General features: G+C 42.4%; 3 protein-coding genes across 3 annotated transcripts; 2 read left to right on the top strand and 1 right to left on the bottom strand.

Moving 5' to 3' along the window:
* Positions 1-38: 38 nt before the first annotated feature.
* Positions 39-4,456, top strand: phkg2 (phosphorylase kinase, gamma 2 (testis)). The gene is made up of 10 exons (XM_083687676.1): positions 39-183; positions 624-732; positions 1,051-1,226; positions 1,626-1,680; positions 1,769-1,834; positions 2,059-2,222; positions 2,341-2,431; positions 2,638-2,791; positions 2,970-3,095; positions 3,230-4,456. Exons 2-10 carry the CDS (start codon positions 638-640, stop codon positions 3,473-3,475), a joined length of 1,173 nt encoding a protein of 390 aa, XP_083543802.1. The 5' UTR covers positions 39-183; positions 624-637; the 3' UTR covers positions 3,476-4,456.
* Positions 4,457-4,560: 104 nt separating this feature from the next.
* cfap119 (cilia and flagella associated protein 119) lies at positions 4,561-6,949 on the bottom strand. The gene is made up of 9 exons (XM_083687677.1): positions 6,882-6,949; positions 6,675-6,709; positions 6,501-6,566; positions 6,166-6,329; positions 5,789-5,859; positions 5,461-5,577; positions 5,233-5,308; positions 5,046-5,150; positions 4,561-4,839 (listed from the first exon to the last, which is right to left on the bottom strand). Exons 1-9 carry the CDS (start codon positions 6,903-6,905, stop codon positions 4,679-4,681), a joined length of 819 nt encoding a protein of 272 aa, XP_083543803.1. The 5' UTR covers positions 6,906-6,949; the 3' UTR covers positions 4,561-4,678.
* Positions 6,950-7,684: 735 nt separating this feature from the next.
* On the top strand, positions 7,685-13,094 carry LOC310817557 (uncharacterized protein). Its single transcript, XM_083688193.1, has 12 exons — positions 7,685-7,843; positions 8,584-8,746; positions 9,251-9,507; positions 9,648-9,762; positions 10,225-10,407; positions 10,630-10,808; positions 11,037-11,195; positions 11,440-11,552; positions 11,822-11,936; positions 12,179-12,277; positions 12,465-12,636; positions 12,958-13,094. Exons 1-12 carry the CDS (start codon positions 7,796-7,798, stop codon positions 13,089-13,091), a joined length of 1,737 nt encoding a protein of 578 aa, XP_083544319.1. The 5' UTR covers positions 7,685-7,795; the 3' UTR covers positions 13,092-13,094.
* The last annotated feature ends 1,576 nt before the right edge of the window (positions 13,095-14,670 follow it).

Genomic DNA, 14,670 nt, shown 5'->3' with positions numbered 1-14,670 from the left:
GAGGGAGGCACGGCCAGAATGTAAACAATCTAGTTGCTAATAGTTAGCTAGCTAGGATCATCACACCTGGAAACGCTTGAAATGACAGAATCTGTAGTTGTCCTCTAGTTCGATACTATTATCAATCTGATGTCCAACACTTGCTTTAATCAATTCATTCATCTCGTAGTTTGATTGCATTTGGTAAGTAGCTTTTTCGACATGAACCTAAGATAATACCATTGCCGGCAAAGAGGCCAAAGCAGTAGCTGGCTAGCAGGCTGGCTGACATGACTGCAACTACGTGACAGATACGGCTAGGTGAAATTGCACCTATCAAATGCAAAATTGTTGCTGTGCATCTAGGAATTCATTACTATTTAAATTCACCATGCTATACATGTGCATATCAAATGATTTATTACGGTGTCAATGTTTCTGATCTAGCAGTTAGTCCCAAAATTGCTCTAACTTGACCAGAATATGAGTGTTGATCATACAATGTATGTATGTCAGTGGAGGTAGAAATCGGAGGACGGGCTCATTGTAATGCATGGATACCATTCACCACTACATCCCATGCTTTACAATGAGCCTGTCCTCTGATTCCTACCTCCACTGATGTGTCCCTATCTTCCCCATAGTTTAGGCTGTCACCATGACCAGAGACATAGTGATTGGAGACGAGCTGCCTGACTGGGTGGGAGCCAAGGAGTTCTACCAGAAATATGACCCCAAGGAAGTGATTGGCAGGTGAGTTACAACACAGAGTCAGCTCATAAGGGCCTAACAGTAAACACAACACTTCATAGTCTATTGGAGTATATTGTTTTAATATTGTATGAATTCAAATTCAAATAATTTCTATTCATGGGGTGCTTGGCGGGGGGAAGCTTAACTGATAAAGTTATGTAGGGCCCACACACTCAAACGTTCCAACTCAACTCATACCTTTATAATACAAGTATGTGGGAGCATTTAAATCTTTGAGCCTCACTTGACTATACAAAATATACTGTACGACAATTCTCTCTCTCTTCTCTCTCTCTCTCACTCTCTCTCTTCTTGCAGGGGTGTGAGCAGTGTGGTGCGCAGGTGTGTGCACAAGCACACTGGCCAGGAGCTGGCAGTGAAAGTCATTGAGATCACAGCTGAGAAGATGACAGCCCAGCAGCTGGAGGAGGTGAAATCCTCCACCCTGAAGGAGATCCAGGTCCTCAACATGGTCAAGGGACATTCCTCCATTAGTGAGTTAGTGAGGCGATGCAGTGGATGGGCCTACTGTTCACTTTCAATAACACACAATGTAATACGTTACATACTTTATCGTTGGTCTGTTTTTCAACTGAAATATTCCTCTTTTTTGTCACAGTACCCGAGTCTTTAGCCTGATCTGTCTTTAGTCTGACTCCACCTCACATCTGTATTAGGGGAGGCTGGTGGAAGCAGAAATCAGAAGACTGCTCATTGTAATGCATGGATTGGAGTATTCCTCATTCCGTTCCATGCATTACAATGAGCGTCCTAGGAATTCTACCTCCACCAGTCTCTCCTGGTCTTGGAAGAGTATTGGAAGGACATTCTGTGGTATTGTACATATGCTATATGCTCATGATACATTATTTTCCCTCCCATCTTTTTCCAAGTCACTCTCATTGATTCCTATGAGTCCACCACCTTCATATTTCTGGTGTTTGACCTGTAAGTATGAATCCACATATATAAGACAGATATACAGATATATTATAGCCTAAATACATTATTACATATTTATTTTGTAATTTCCCAGCATGCGGAGAGGAGAGCTGTTTGACTACCTCACAGAGAAGGTTACTCTGAGTGAGAAGGAGACTAGGTGAGTGTGTACAGAACCATGGATCAGTCTTAGAGACAGTTTAAAACAAACTATATACACATTTAGAAGTAAAAGTGAAAAGGTTAGATTATTTAAACTTTTCTGTTTTAACTGGAAATGTGTATATTTAGAATAAAGGTATGGGAATATACCTGGCCAACCTTGACTTCACTCTCCCCAAATACCAAGTTCCTTCTCCACGTCCCTCCCTCTCTCTTTCTCAGGTGTATAATGCGAGCTCTGCTGGAGGCGGTCCAGTACCTCCACTCCCTCAACATCATCCACCGGGACCTGAAACCTGAGAACGTTCTCCTGAACGACCAGGGACACATCAAACTCTCTGACTTTGGCTTCTCTGTCCAGCTGCAGCCAGGGGAGAACCTCAGAGGTGGGAGAGGGAATTTTACACAACAGTCTAGTAATGTAAAGCATCAGCTGTTCTGGCTTAAAATGTTTTTTTATAGACTTCAGACTATGTGTATCCATATGTTTCTCCTACTGGTTAGAGCTCTGTGGGACCCCAGGATATCTGGCACCTGAGATCCTGAAATGCTCCATGGATGAGATGCACATGGGATACGGCAAAGAAGTTGACCTGTAAGTCCCCAAATAATAATTGAGTGTCATGTACTAAAGTGTATCATCACCCCTCTGTAAACAACATACCTATGTGCAACATTGTGAATGTCTCACTTGACTGATTACGTTTTGTGTGTGTGTGTGTGCGTGCGTGCATGCGTTGTGTGTGAGTGCGTGTTTGTTGTGTTTGTGTTTGTGTGTGTGTGTGTGTGTGTGTGTATTAGCTGGGCATGTGGGGTGATCCTGTTTACCCTATTGGCCGGGTCCCCTCCCTTCTGGCACCGTAAGCAGCTGCTGATGCTAAGGATGATCATGGAGGGCCGCTACCAGTTTAGCTCCCCAGAGTGGGATGACAGGTCCGACACCGTCAAAGACCTGGTGAGAAACATCCTCTAGGCTAACTAAGGTTCCTACCTGCGTCTCAGTGGTTGATTGTATTATTTCCAGGGCAAGTTGTACAGCAATGCTATCCAATGAGATGCTAACAGTGAAATATTGTTTTGACTATAGTCAGTTGTTAGATCATTTTTCCACTCTCTCTCTCTCTCTCTCTCAGATCTCCAGGCTTCTGGTGGTAGACCCAACTCTCCGACTCTCAGCTGAACAAGCCTTGGCCCATTCCTTCTTCAGACAGTACCAAAGGGACGATTGCCGTTGCTTCAGTCCCAGGAAGACATTCAGGGTAAGACTCAACATAGACTGTGTCATTTGGCTCCAGTGGTTGAAAAGTCTTTGATTGGATGTCATAATACAGGAGTGTGTGTGTGTGTGTGTGTCTCTACCTCCCTCCCTCCTTACCCCCCCCCCACCCCCCAGGTCCTGATTTTGAGCGTTCTAGCCTGTATCCGTATATACTGTCGCTACCGACGAGCCAGGCCCCTGACAAGGGAGGTCCTAGCCAGGGACCCCTACTCCCTTAAGGGGGTCCGCAAGCTCATTGACAGCTGTGCCTTCAGGATCTACGGCCACTGGGTCAAGAAGGGAGAACAGCAGAACCGTGCCGCCCTCTTCCAGAACACCGCTAAGATCATGCTTCTGGGCCTAGAGGATTTTGATACTTAAAAAACGGATGATATTTGTTATCTAACTGCATTCAGATTCTATGAAGTTGAACAGGTGTTACAGTTTTGTTTTGTTTTCCATATGAATGTAGGTCTCGTTACATTTTCTTTTCTTTTTGTATGTTTACTTCTGATTATGTTGAAGAGGAGGGAACCAGGGATCTGAGATGTTTGCTAGCCTTAATACGCACAATGGCTCATCATCATCGTTATTTATGGCCCAGGGAACTTGAGATCTACTGTATAAGGAGGGGTCCTGATGGATGTGAATCTGTGTTGTGATGTTAAATGTCTGGGCCGAGAGAGAGCTATTTGAGACTCCTCAATGGTAAAAGGAAACTGATGTGACCAAGCCACTTCAGTGCAATGTACACAAAGTGAACACACAGACTATGGTTGTGTTCTAGGCTGCCTTCATAGCAGTCCCGCTACACCGATTATCAGATCTTAAAACGCCTGGTTAAGTGTTAACATCTCAGGAACCATATCAATATAATATAGCAATGTACAGTCTGGTATGAAGACAACCTGAGACACAACCCATATCTAGGGACTATACATGTATGTACTGTATATCATACTCGTACAGCAGGTACCTAAACCTGTGTTGGATCAATCATGCATTAACTTGACATTCAAATAACAGCAAGAAGTTAATGACTGCAGCTAACTGTCAGATATCCTCCGATATCATTCCATCTACTAGAATATCCACTTCCACTTAGAATATCATTCCACAATTTATTGTTCAGGAAGAGAAATGATGATGGTTTTCTACCCCAGTCAGATCTGTGTTTCTGCATGTGATGTGCAGTGTAATACAATAATTATTGTAACCAATAGCATTCCTCTCCTGTCTAGTGTGATTCTCACTCTAATACCTATAAGTGTCCCAGACTCTGAATGAACCCAGCACTTTGTATTAACGTGTTGTACAGTAATTGTACATGTATGGAAATAAATATGGACATTAAATATTTTATCGATGAATACAATTAACATATTTTACTGTTTGCTGTGTGTTGATTTTGTGGTAGGGGAGGAAGTTGACCAATTCATAATCGTGCAATACATCTCACTGACAAGGAAATCTACGCACAAATCACCAAACTCTCAAGTTTGACCAAAGATATATTTTAGTGACGCATATATCGAGCAGCGTAATCATAGTGATGCACAGTTAACATCAGGGCTTTGTGATTAGTTACTTCTTGCCTTGGAGGTTAGTCTCCAATGAAGCCAGTTTGTTGTTTAGTTGGTCTGTGCTCTCCTTCAGCCGTTTCTCCAGCTGTCCTGACAGACGCATCATCTCCTCTCCTATTTCCTGCTGAATGATCGACCTCAGCTCTGACTTGCGGGTCGCACCTGAGAGAAGCAGAATCAATCAATCAAAAGTTATATAGCACATCTCATACACAAGTTGTTGTCATGCCAATGACAGCTAGTCGGTGCAACCACACACTATGGCAAAACAGGACGTTTCACAACATACAACTGAATCCTCATGATTTAGAGCCGCCAGTCATATTGCACATTAAAATGGCTACTCTGTGGCCTTAGTATGGCTGTACCTGCACCAGCTATATCAGGCCCTGTGGTCACTGCTTCTTGGGGTCCATCGAACATCTCTGTCTCTTTGTCAGCCTCTGCCTCTTTTCCCACAGCACCCGCTCCATCTGGTGCACAAACAGATAGAAATACTGCTGTATATTCCATTTTCTGTGTTGATATGTCCGAATTTGAACAGTGTAGATATACCTGCAACTGAGTCCTCAGTGACAAGGTCCTCTTCGTCTGGCATCCCAGAGTAGGACAGAGTCAGATCTAGCCGTACCTTCATAGGAGACATGGAAAAAACACTTAAATAAATCAGGAATTCTCTTACAATATGCCATTTGAATGTTGTCTGTAAAATACAGATAGGGCTACAGATAAAGCTCCCGTCTGTCTCCATGGGCCTATAACGATGCAGGTGTAACAAGCTACCTGAGGGGTGAAGATGTACTTGTACAGGTTGTAGTGTCTGATGTAGGAGTTGAGGAGGTACTTCAGGATCTGGGTGACCTCCTCACAGCTGAACAGGTTGATGCTAAAGGGAGGCCGCTGTGACAGGCAGGAAGGCAAACATAAGAATAAAAATAACGACAAAGTCATTTTGTCTATGAAAACATAACTCAATCGCTTAAATATGGGACTAAATGTATTGTATTGGTGTGTTAGTGTATTCATAAAGAAAATGGTGTAGAAAGAAACACAAACAAATGTACTTATTGTAAGTCGTTCTGGATAAGAGCCTAAACGTAAATGTACACACCATGACTGAGTGACAGAGCAGAAGTTCACTGCAGTAGGAGAAGCAGTGGTCCATGTTGTTGAGGGGTGTCTCTGGAAAGCAGGGAAGTGCAAACATCACAACATAAACTATCACTGTGCTGATGATGTAATGAATGACCCTCTTCTAACAGAAGACTGTGGTGTGTGAACAAAAACTCACAGTCTTTCAACATATCGATAAACCACGACAACATTTAAATCAGGGGAGGCTGGTGGAGGCAGAAATCGGAGAATTTCATTCCATTCCATGCATTACAATGAGCCCGTCCTCCGATTTGTACCTCCACCAGCCTCCCCTGATATGCACCCTATAATAAAAGTGTGAAAAGCCTCTATGAGCAGTGTTCCCTGTAGTACCAGTGTTGGCCTGATGCATGCTCTTGACGATGGACAGGAGGGCAGATGTCTGCTCCCTGTTGAAGCTGCTCTCCCTGCAGAACAGGACTGTGTGGACGTAGAGCTCCAACAGAACCCCTCTCCTGGGCTCAGGAATATCCACTCCCAGCACACAGCACAGAGTCCTGAGAGAGAGAGAGATAATTCAGCAGGATACGTTTAGCAAGTTATTGTTGTGTGTGTGTGTGTGTGTGTGTGTGTGTGTGTGTGTGTGTGTGTGTGTGTGTGTGTGTGTGTGTGTGTGTGTGTGTGTGTGTGTGTGTGCGTGTGCGCGTGTATCACACATGAGCAGAGACCTCTCCAGTTCTGGTATGGACTTGGTGTTGTCAATTGCTTCCATGTCATTGTAGCTTACATCTGCCCTAGGGACACATACAGTATGAAGGGAGGATTTTACAGTCAAAGCTTGCAAACAGCAGGGAACATGTAATATGTCATGTTCTTGAAGCTGGTAATTTCATGTCACCTACCATAACAACACTTTGGGGTTCAGGGGGTGAGGTTCCTACAACATAAAGCACACCTACCATGTTAGCTAATCTTCTGAATCTGATTATAACAGTTAGCGAGATCGATAGCTAGCAATGGTAAAGTTGACAGCTGTCGAACTCAAACACTTCGCAGATTTGGCTCTATAGCTACTGTATGCAGAGTCAGATGAGAGAGAGACTCACTACCTTTATTTTCCCATCCAATTTCATTTTCTGGCTATATTTCACAGCAACTGCAGATCAGATAATCGACACAAAAAAAGAAAGAGAGTTAACTATTCAGCATCAGTTCAAAACATGGCAACCGCCAGAAAATAATACTAGCTCGTTGCAGAGTTGCAACTTGGACAATTTTCTGTTTAGGTCGTCATGTGTCCTAGCAACAGTTTTTTCTCGTTTTTTTCTTCCCCTTTCGGTGGCGCACTTTCTTGCTCCCGAGAATAAACCTGAGAATAAACTCAAGTCTTCTTTGAAAGGCTTGGAAAAGTAAACCGTATTTTTTTTCTGCACATGTTCTACGGCTGTTTGTTCGAAAAATGTATTTCTCAATCAAAACTTAATGAGAACATAATATTCTTATTTCATTATTATAAAGCAGATGAATGATATAATATGTACTATACTGATGTATAAACATATGGGAGATACATGTATAAAGTAAACTACACATGGCATATCGAAATTTATCGACACATGTACGGTGTTACATGTCAGACATTGCTTTTTTATTAGAGACAATGTTGTTCGTGAGTTGGCAATGGTCAGCTGTGTCGCCAGTGTCCATACTGCCTACAGTATGCTGTGCCACTGAGTTTAAGAACATTATCCCCACTAATCCACTTTACCTTCTGTTCCATGCAGGTGGGGATGGCAGACGCAGAGAGAGAGGGAGAGAGAGAGGGAGAATGAAACATGCCTTTAAGGTTTTATTCATACACTTTTAATGGTTAGAATCATTGTGGATGTCTATATAGTATCTTTATGCGAGTTGTCTTCTTGTCCTGCAACATATATCTATTTATATTCAGAGGGTAATCTGCAGCTTAGTAAACAATACTTAGGGGTCTTAGGTTAGTAGTTTTATTTACAGTGTACTTACTATGGTCATGGAGGCCCTTGACATGAGACAACAGAAGCTGGACAATCAGGTAAAGAAATCACAACCATAGTACTGTATTATTCAGTGGAGGCTGGTGGAGGTAGAAATATCATTGCAATGCATGGATGGAATGAGGAATGGTATCACACAGTTTGATAGCATTCCTCATTCCATTCCATGCATTACAATCAGCCTGTCCTCCTTTCTACCTCCATAAGCCTCCCCTGGTGTTATTGTATATCATTTTCACTAAACTGACATTGATTCCAATATTGTGTGTTGAACACTGATGTCATTAATTGAATAGTGAACAAACATCTAGAATCTAATACTAATCATCATTATTCACAGCATTGACTTTTTCCAGAGATACCATGCCAGTCACAATAATGTTTTCTATTCAAAATGGTAATTTAAATCAAATATGTTGCAAATAAACAACAACAACAACAACATGGGATTAGATCATTGTTTGTGTTGAAGGATTACATGTTTCCATGACAAAATAATAGAGGTCTCCTTTATGTATTTGATACCCATTTGACCAAAACAATAAATGTGTGTTCTCTGCTGATATACATGGCTGTTTGAATTAAAATATACATGCACTTTGGAAGTATACTTAAACATGACAATAACATTAGACAATACAGTAACAATAAATGGGCCAAACATCTACTGAAAGTTATGGGACATAGACCTCTTTCAACACTGTTTTTGGTGCTTGGTTGAGAGATTGAACATTTAATTCAGCTTTGGAATTAAGATTAACTTTACAATCTCCCCCAGCGATCCCTTTTGATAAAGAAACAGCAGAGGAGGAGGGCTGATGCCCAAATGGTCACAGCCAATCGGGACGCTCGACCCAAGAACCGCAAGCAGAAGGCCGGGGCAGAAGACACAGCCCTGTTGATTAGCGAATCGCAGAGCAATACCTCCCTGAATGGTGATGGTTAGTGTTATCAAGACTCACTATACAGTTTTCAACACCACACAACTATCTTCATAGATTGTAGTTATACAACTTCATATAACATCATTAAAATCCCTACTTTCTCCAAATACATCATCAAATTGCCACCATTCATGCCTATCAAGAGATAGAGTGTCTATTTGAAGTTCTACCCCTTGATTCTATTCTTGTTGAATATCTGTTGTAGAGATGTCTGTTTAAATCTCTCTCAAGCAGAGGAGGCTGGTGGAGGCAGAAAGGACAGGCTCATTGTAATGTATTGTACGGAATGAGGAATGGTATCTAACTTGACACCAGACCTCATTCCATTCCATACATTACTGCACAATGAGCCCGTTCTCCAATTTCTACCTCCACCAGCCTCCTCTGCTCTTAAGATGGGTCGTTCATACAGGAAATAATGTTCTACATTCTTTATACTCTAAAAGTTCTTTATACTCTAAAACAATGCTATTATATAACTGTCTGTCTCTGCCTGGTCAGACTCCTCCACAGTTGAACATGCCCATGACAACCCTCTGGAGGAGATCAGCCTAGGTGAGCTGAGCATCAGAACCAAGGTGGAGACAGAGATGCCCCCTGAGAAACCCATCATCACCAAGACCATGGACCTGGAGGTGGACAGCCAGCCAGAGCCACAATGTACCCAGGAGCATGACCAGAGTAACACGGCAGAGGGGAAAGACCTGGACCAAGAAGAGGGAAAGACGACCAAGAAGAAAAGCACGAAAAAGGGACAGGCAAAACGTGAGAGCAACTATCAAATAATGTGTGTGTGTGTATGAGTGCGTGCTATTTAAAGGGAAACTCAATAAATCACTAACACTATTTCCTACAAATAGTTTCAGAGGTGGAACAAAATGAGGACGAGGGAGAGGAGAAAGAGAAAGAGAAAGAAAAGGAGAAGAAAGAGAAGAAAACAAAGAAGAAGGACAAAGCCAAAGGACCATCCTCTGAAAATAAAGAGAAAAAAACCAAAACCGATAAACAAGAGAGTAAGAGAGACAAAGTTGATCAGACTGTCATGTTGTTTATATCCTGAGCTTAGTAACTTTAGGATTCTAATAGAATGAATAGAATATCAATGATAATGCCATGTATGCCTATCCACATGACTATCCTATCCTGGTAGTAGTACCACAGAATTGCAAAAAAAACAGGAAGATTGTATTATTATACCTGTAGTACTGTATAATTGAATACTGTACACACTTCTAAAGGCAGTGTAACATGACATGTGTCATCTCAATTCCCATTACTGCCATTCAACAAGGGAAGGTTAGGGGGGGTAGACATCAGAGGACGCGCTCATTGTAATACATGGAATGGAATGAGGAATGGTATCAAACACATGTGCATCCATGCATTACAATGAGTCCGTCCTCTGATTTCTACCTCCACCAGACTCCCCTGGTGATTCAACATGATGTTAAGCACACTACCACTATGCTCTCTAGTTGCAGACACCAGTCTCCCAGAGAATCCATCCATCCAGATCGACTCAGTGATGGAGTTCAACACGCCAGAGGTGAACAAACCGGAAGGGAACAGACTTGAGGTGGACAGTGGTGACGATAGGAAGGATTGGTCCAAGAGCCCCATCCCTGGGACACCCCGGAAGAAACAACAACTCAACACATGTAAGTTACACTGTAGTATCTTGAGTAGAATATATTATACACGACTCTAGCAGTGAACTTGAATGTCAGGTTACTACTGTACAATACAGGGCATGCTGGTGCAGGTAGAAATTGCTGTGTGTTTGATACCATTCCTCATTCCATTCTATGCATGACAATGAGCACATCCTCCCATTTCTACCTCCACCAGCCTCCCCTGAACTAAATATATTGTCTCTACAGCGAGGTGCCAAATCAGTGACGAGAGCAAAGAGGACGAGGAGATCCTGCAGAGGGAGAAAGAGAGAGAGAGAACCCCGAGGAAGACCAAGAAAGCAGAGAAAACCAAAACCAACCTGGCACCCCTCAACTCTAATTACAGACACCAGTCCTCCTCAGACAGTGGAGACTCCATCGGAAGAGTAAGAGTCTGGTTGAGACGCTCCACTGTAAAACCATAGCAGGTTTCCGTGTTAGAAATCTGTTTACCCTTCACCATAGACAAGACCATATCTGACCTTATGAGTTACCTTATGATTTCACAAAAGATAGGTAGACAGAAATGTTGACCGACTGGAAATGACAAAGATATGAAGCTCTTTTTTCTTTCTTTCTCTCTCTCTCTCTCTCTCTCCCTCCCTCCCTCCCAGTCCTCTCCTTTGTCAGTGGAGGATCTGGAGGCATTTGCCCTGCGCCCCGCCCCCAGGGACACAACCATCCAATGTAGGATCACACGGGACAGGAGGGGCGTGGAGAAGGGCATGTACCCCACCTACTACCTCCACATGGAGAAGGAGGATGGCAAGAGGGTTAGTGTGACCCACTGGTTTTGAACCTAGGTCATCTACATGCAGCAAGACTGCGTTAGCCTGCTGAGCTAAAGGCTAGGGTTTAGTTTGGGGAGCTAATGCATGTTCTGTTTCTCAGGCAGTGTTACACATCACGCCTACTCCCTCCTATCTCCTACCTTCTCCCTCCTTCTTTTTTCCCCTCACTCCCTCCTCCATCCTCCCTCTCCCTCTCTCACGCTTTCTCTCTCTCTTCCTTTCCCAGGTGTTTTTAATGGCAGGCAGGAAGAGAAAGAAGTGTAAAACATCAAACTACCTCATCTCCATCGACCCCACAGACCTGTCCAGAGAAGCTAACAGCTACATAGGCAAACTAAGGTAGGTAAACCAACCCCTCCTCTCTATGTGCCCTCATTGTCAGTTTTTTTGGTCACACTTTATTACACTACAGTTTCCATTATACCTGTCTAATAACACATGAATTACCATGTAACAACATATTAATACAATGTTGTTACATAGTAATTCAGTTAACTGTAAGGTCAACTAACTTCCAACACCTTTCTATAGTAACCCATTTGTCTGTCCTGTCCTCTAGTTCTTCTATACATCACTATCATTCATCTGACATGGTCAATCTGTTTCAGGTCAAACGTCCTGGGTACTAAGTTCACAGTGTATGATGGTGGGGAGAACCCAGACAAAAAGCCTTTCGTCAAAGAGAGTGAATCAGTCCGACAAGAACTTGCAGCCATCTGTTATGTGAGTCCAACTTCATATCACCCTCACGACTTTTAGAATCTACCAGTGGAGGCTGGAGGTAGAAATCGGAGGACGGGCTCATTGTAATTCAATCCTCATTCCATTATATGCATTACAATGAGCCTGTCTTCCAATTTCTACCTCCACCACCAATTTGATTAAACCAAGTATTTCCTGCTCTGTACTCCAATCCGGCTGAATCTGACCAGTAACTTAGACACAATGACTTGTTCTCTCCCCAGGAGAAGAATGTTCTAGGCTTCAAAGGCCCCAGGAAGATGACGGTGGTCATTCCTGGCATGATGGACAACGATGAGAGAGTGTGCATTCAGCCCAAAACCGTGAGTTTACAGAGACAACACGTCCACTACTATAGCTGAGACCAAAGAGCATTTATCAAAGCTCTGAGAAGCTGATGAAGATTATTTCAATATGAAGATATGATGTGGATATTCTGTTGACCACTTCTCCTCATTTGTTCCCTCCCCTCTCCTCCCCTCTCCTCTCCTCTCCTCTCCTCTCCTCCAGGATATTGAGTCTCTGCTGACGCGCTATGACAACAGTAACACAGACAACCTGGTCTGCCTGATGAACAAGTCCCCCGCCTGGAACGACCAGACTCAGTCCTACGTCCTCAACTTCCACGGACGCGTCACTCAGGCTTCTGTCAAAAACTTTCAGATCGTCCATCCCGACAACGGTAAGATGGGGAAGAGACTTGCTGTAAGCTAGAGGTGCTTTGGTTAACTTAGACCATCGAAATTACTTTTTTTTGCACAATACTACTATTATGTCATTGTATTGAGTAGAAATTGTATTATGCTAGCTAGGGTTTTATCTGGTAGCTAGCTCATCACTCAACATAGAAATGTTGTTTCTGTACTCTCATCCCCCTTTACCCCCTCCTCTCCTGACCCCCATTCACCACCCACTCAAACTCTTCTCAATTCTACCCTTCCCCCTCCCCTGATGCTGACCTTCCCCCTCTCTCCCCCCTCCTCCTCCCTTTCCCCTCTTCCAGAGGATTACATTGTGATGCAGTTTGGTCGTGTGGCAGAGGATGTGTTCTCCATGGACTACAGCTTCCCCATGTGTGCTCTACAGTCCTTCGCTATCACGCTCTCCTCCTTCGACGGCAAGCTGGCCTGTGAGTGATGGTGCCTGCCTGTGAGAAAAATACATTGTATTTTAAATCATTTCAATTACTTTAGCGTTTTCTTGAATCTGCTTAGAATGCTAGATGGGTAGGGTTTGCACATTTGGGACTATTCCATTGGTTCCATTGCACCAGGCAAACTCAATCAAGCACAGATAAGTATTTTAAATTATTTTAAATACTATTTGAACCGAGGTCAGGTCAGGAGGAGTGATCTATTCCAATATCTCACCCAGACCTTGGTGGAAATAGTTTTTATTTTATTTTATTTTTAAATACTTGAGTTGTTTTAACTTGCTCAAACTACTCCTGGAAACCCGTTTACACAGAGTCATGTCCCAGAAATGTACCAGTACTGTTGTCTGTAAACTGAGCCATACCGTTAAGTCTTATCCTGCAGAAAATGTTTTCTGGCATTTTACAATTTTCTCTGTGTAAACGGGGTTTGGGGCTATTCAAATGATTCCATTGCATCAAGTGACCTAAATCAAGCACACCTCAAATATTGGAAAATAAGTCTAATCATACTTCAACCCAGGTGTGATCTCAACAGTCCAATCAGTATGTGTTATGTAAACTACAGGCAGTGTGGGTCATGTGTTTGGTACTTGTCAAGGCCTGAGGTAACAAGACAAGAGTATCATATAACTGGACCCAGCAGAAATCCCTGTTAAGGTGCTGGGACATTTTCTATTTATTTGAACCCAGGTCTGGTCAGGAAGCTATTTAAATACAGTACTGTATTCCGTCTCAATGATGCATTGCTGAGAACATATTGTCTCAATAGGGATCATGACCGTCACTAGTCTGGATTATATGCTATGTGGTTGTGGTTAGACATTTGTAAAACATTAGTAGTATGATAAAATAAAATCATGGTTATACAGCATAAACTCATTCAGTGTAGGCTATTTCTATTTGGTCGGCATGGATTTGGCTTGTGAGACACTTTATTGCAAACTGTTTGGGCACAAAATAATAAATAAGCCTCAACATTATAATGAGCCTATTGTATGTTTTAGTACTTTGTTTTCTACATTTCACTGAATCTCAGTTGTGCAATGTAATGTAAGAATGTTGGCAGTTGCATAGACCCTGTATTCAAAATGCACAGTGCTGTCAGAATATCAAGCAAAGTGATTGTTTTGATAATAAAAGTAAAAAACTAGCTATATATTGATAGGATGTTTGCTGATGTTTAATACTTGAATGCTGATTATGGACTAATAAACATGATTGTATACCCCTTACTCTGTTCTTTATTTCAATTAATTCTGATAGTTTTATCTTTGTTTTTCAAGTAAATGTCTGATATACAGTATGTACCTGCAGTCACTAAATTAAGTCAACTTAATTTCAAGCCAAATATTCTTTAAAAAGAATCCTTTTTCTATCATTACATCAATGTTTGAGTCTATTTTCTCTTTTGCTATCTGCTTCTGGTCTCTTTATCTCAGTCAAGAGGGACGGAAACACTCTTATCAGAGCTGAATGAATATAACTATCTGCTGCTGAAGGCCATGTTCTCTAACAGATTAAGAAGACATGTAGCAAGATACAGATAGAACCACCAACGAC

Source organism: Argentina silus, assembly GCF_951799395.1.
Source record: "Argentina silus genome assembly, chromosome: 16".
NCBI lineage: Eukaryota > Metazoa > Chordata > Actinopteri > Argentiniformes > Argentinidae > Argentina > Argentina silus.
Note: the sequence above shows the minus strand (reverse complement) of the source record. Positions and strands in the feature narration are given on the sequence as shown.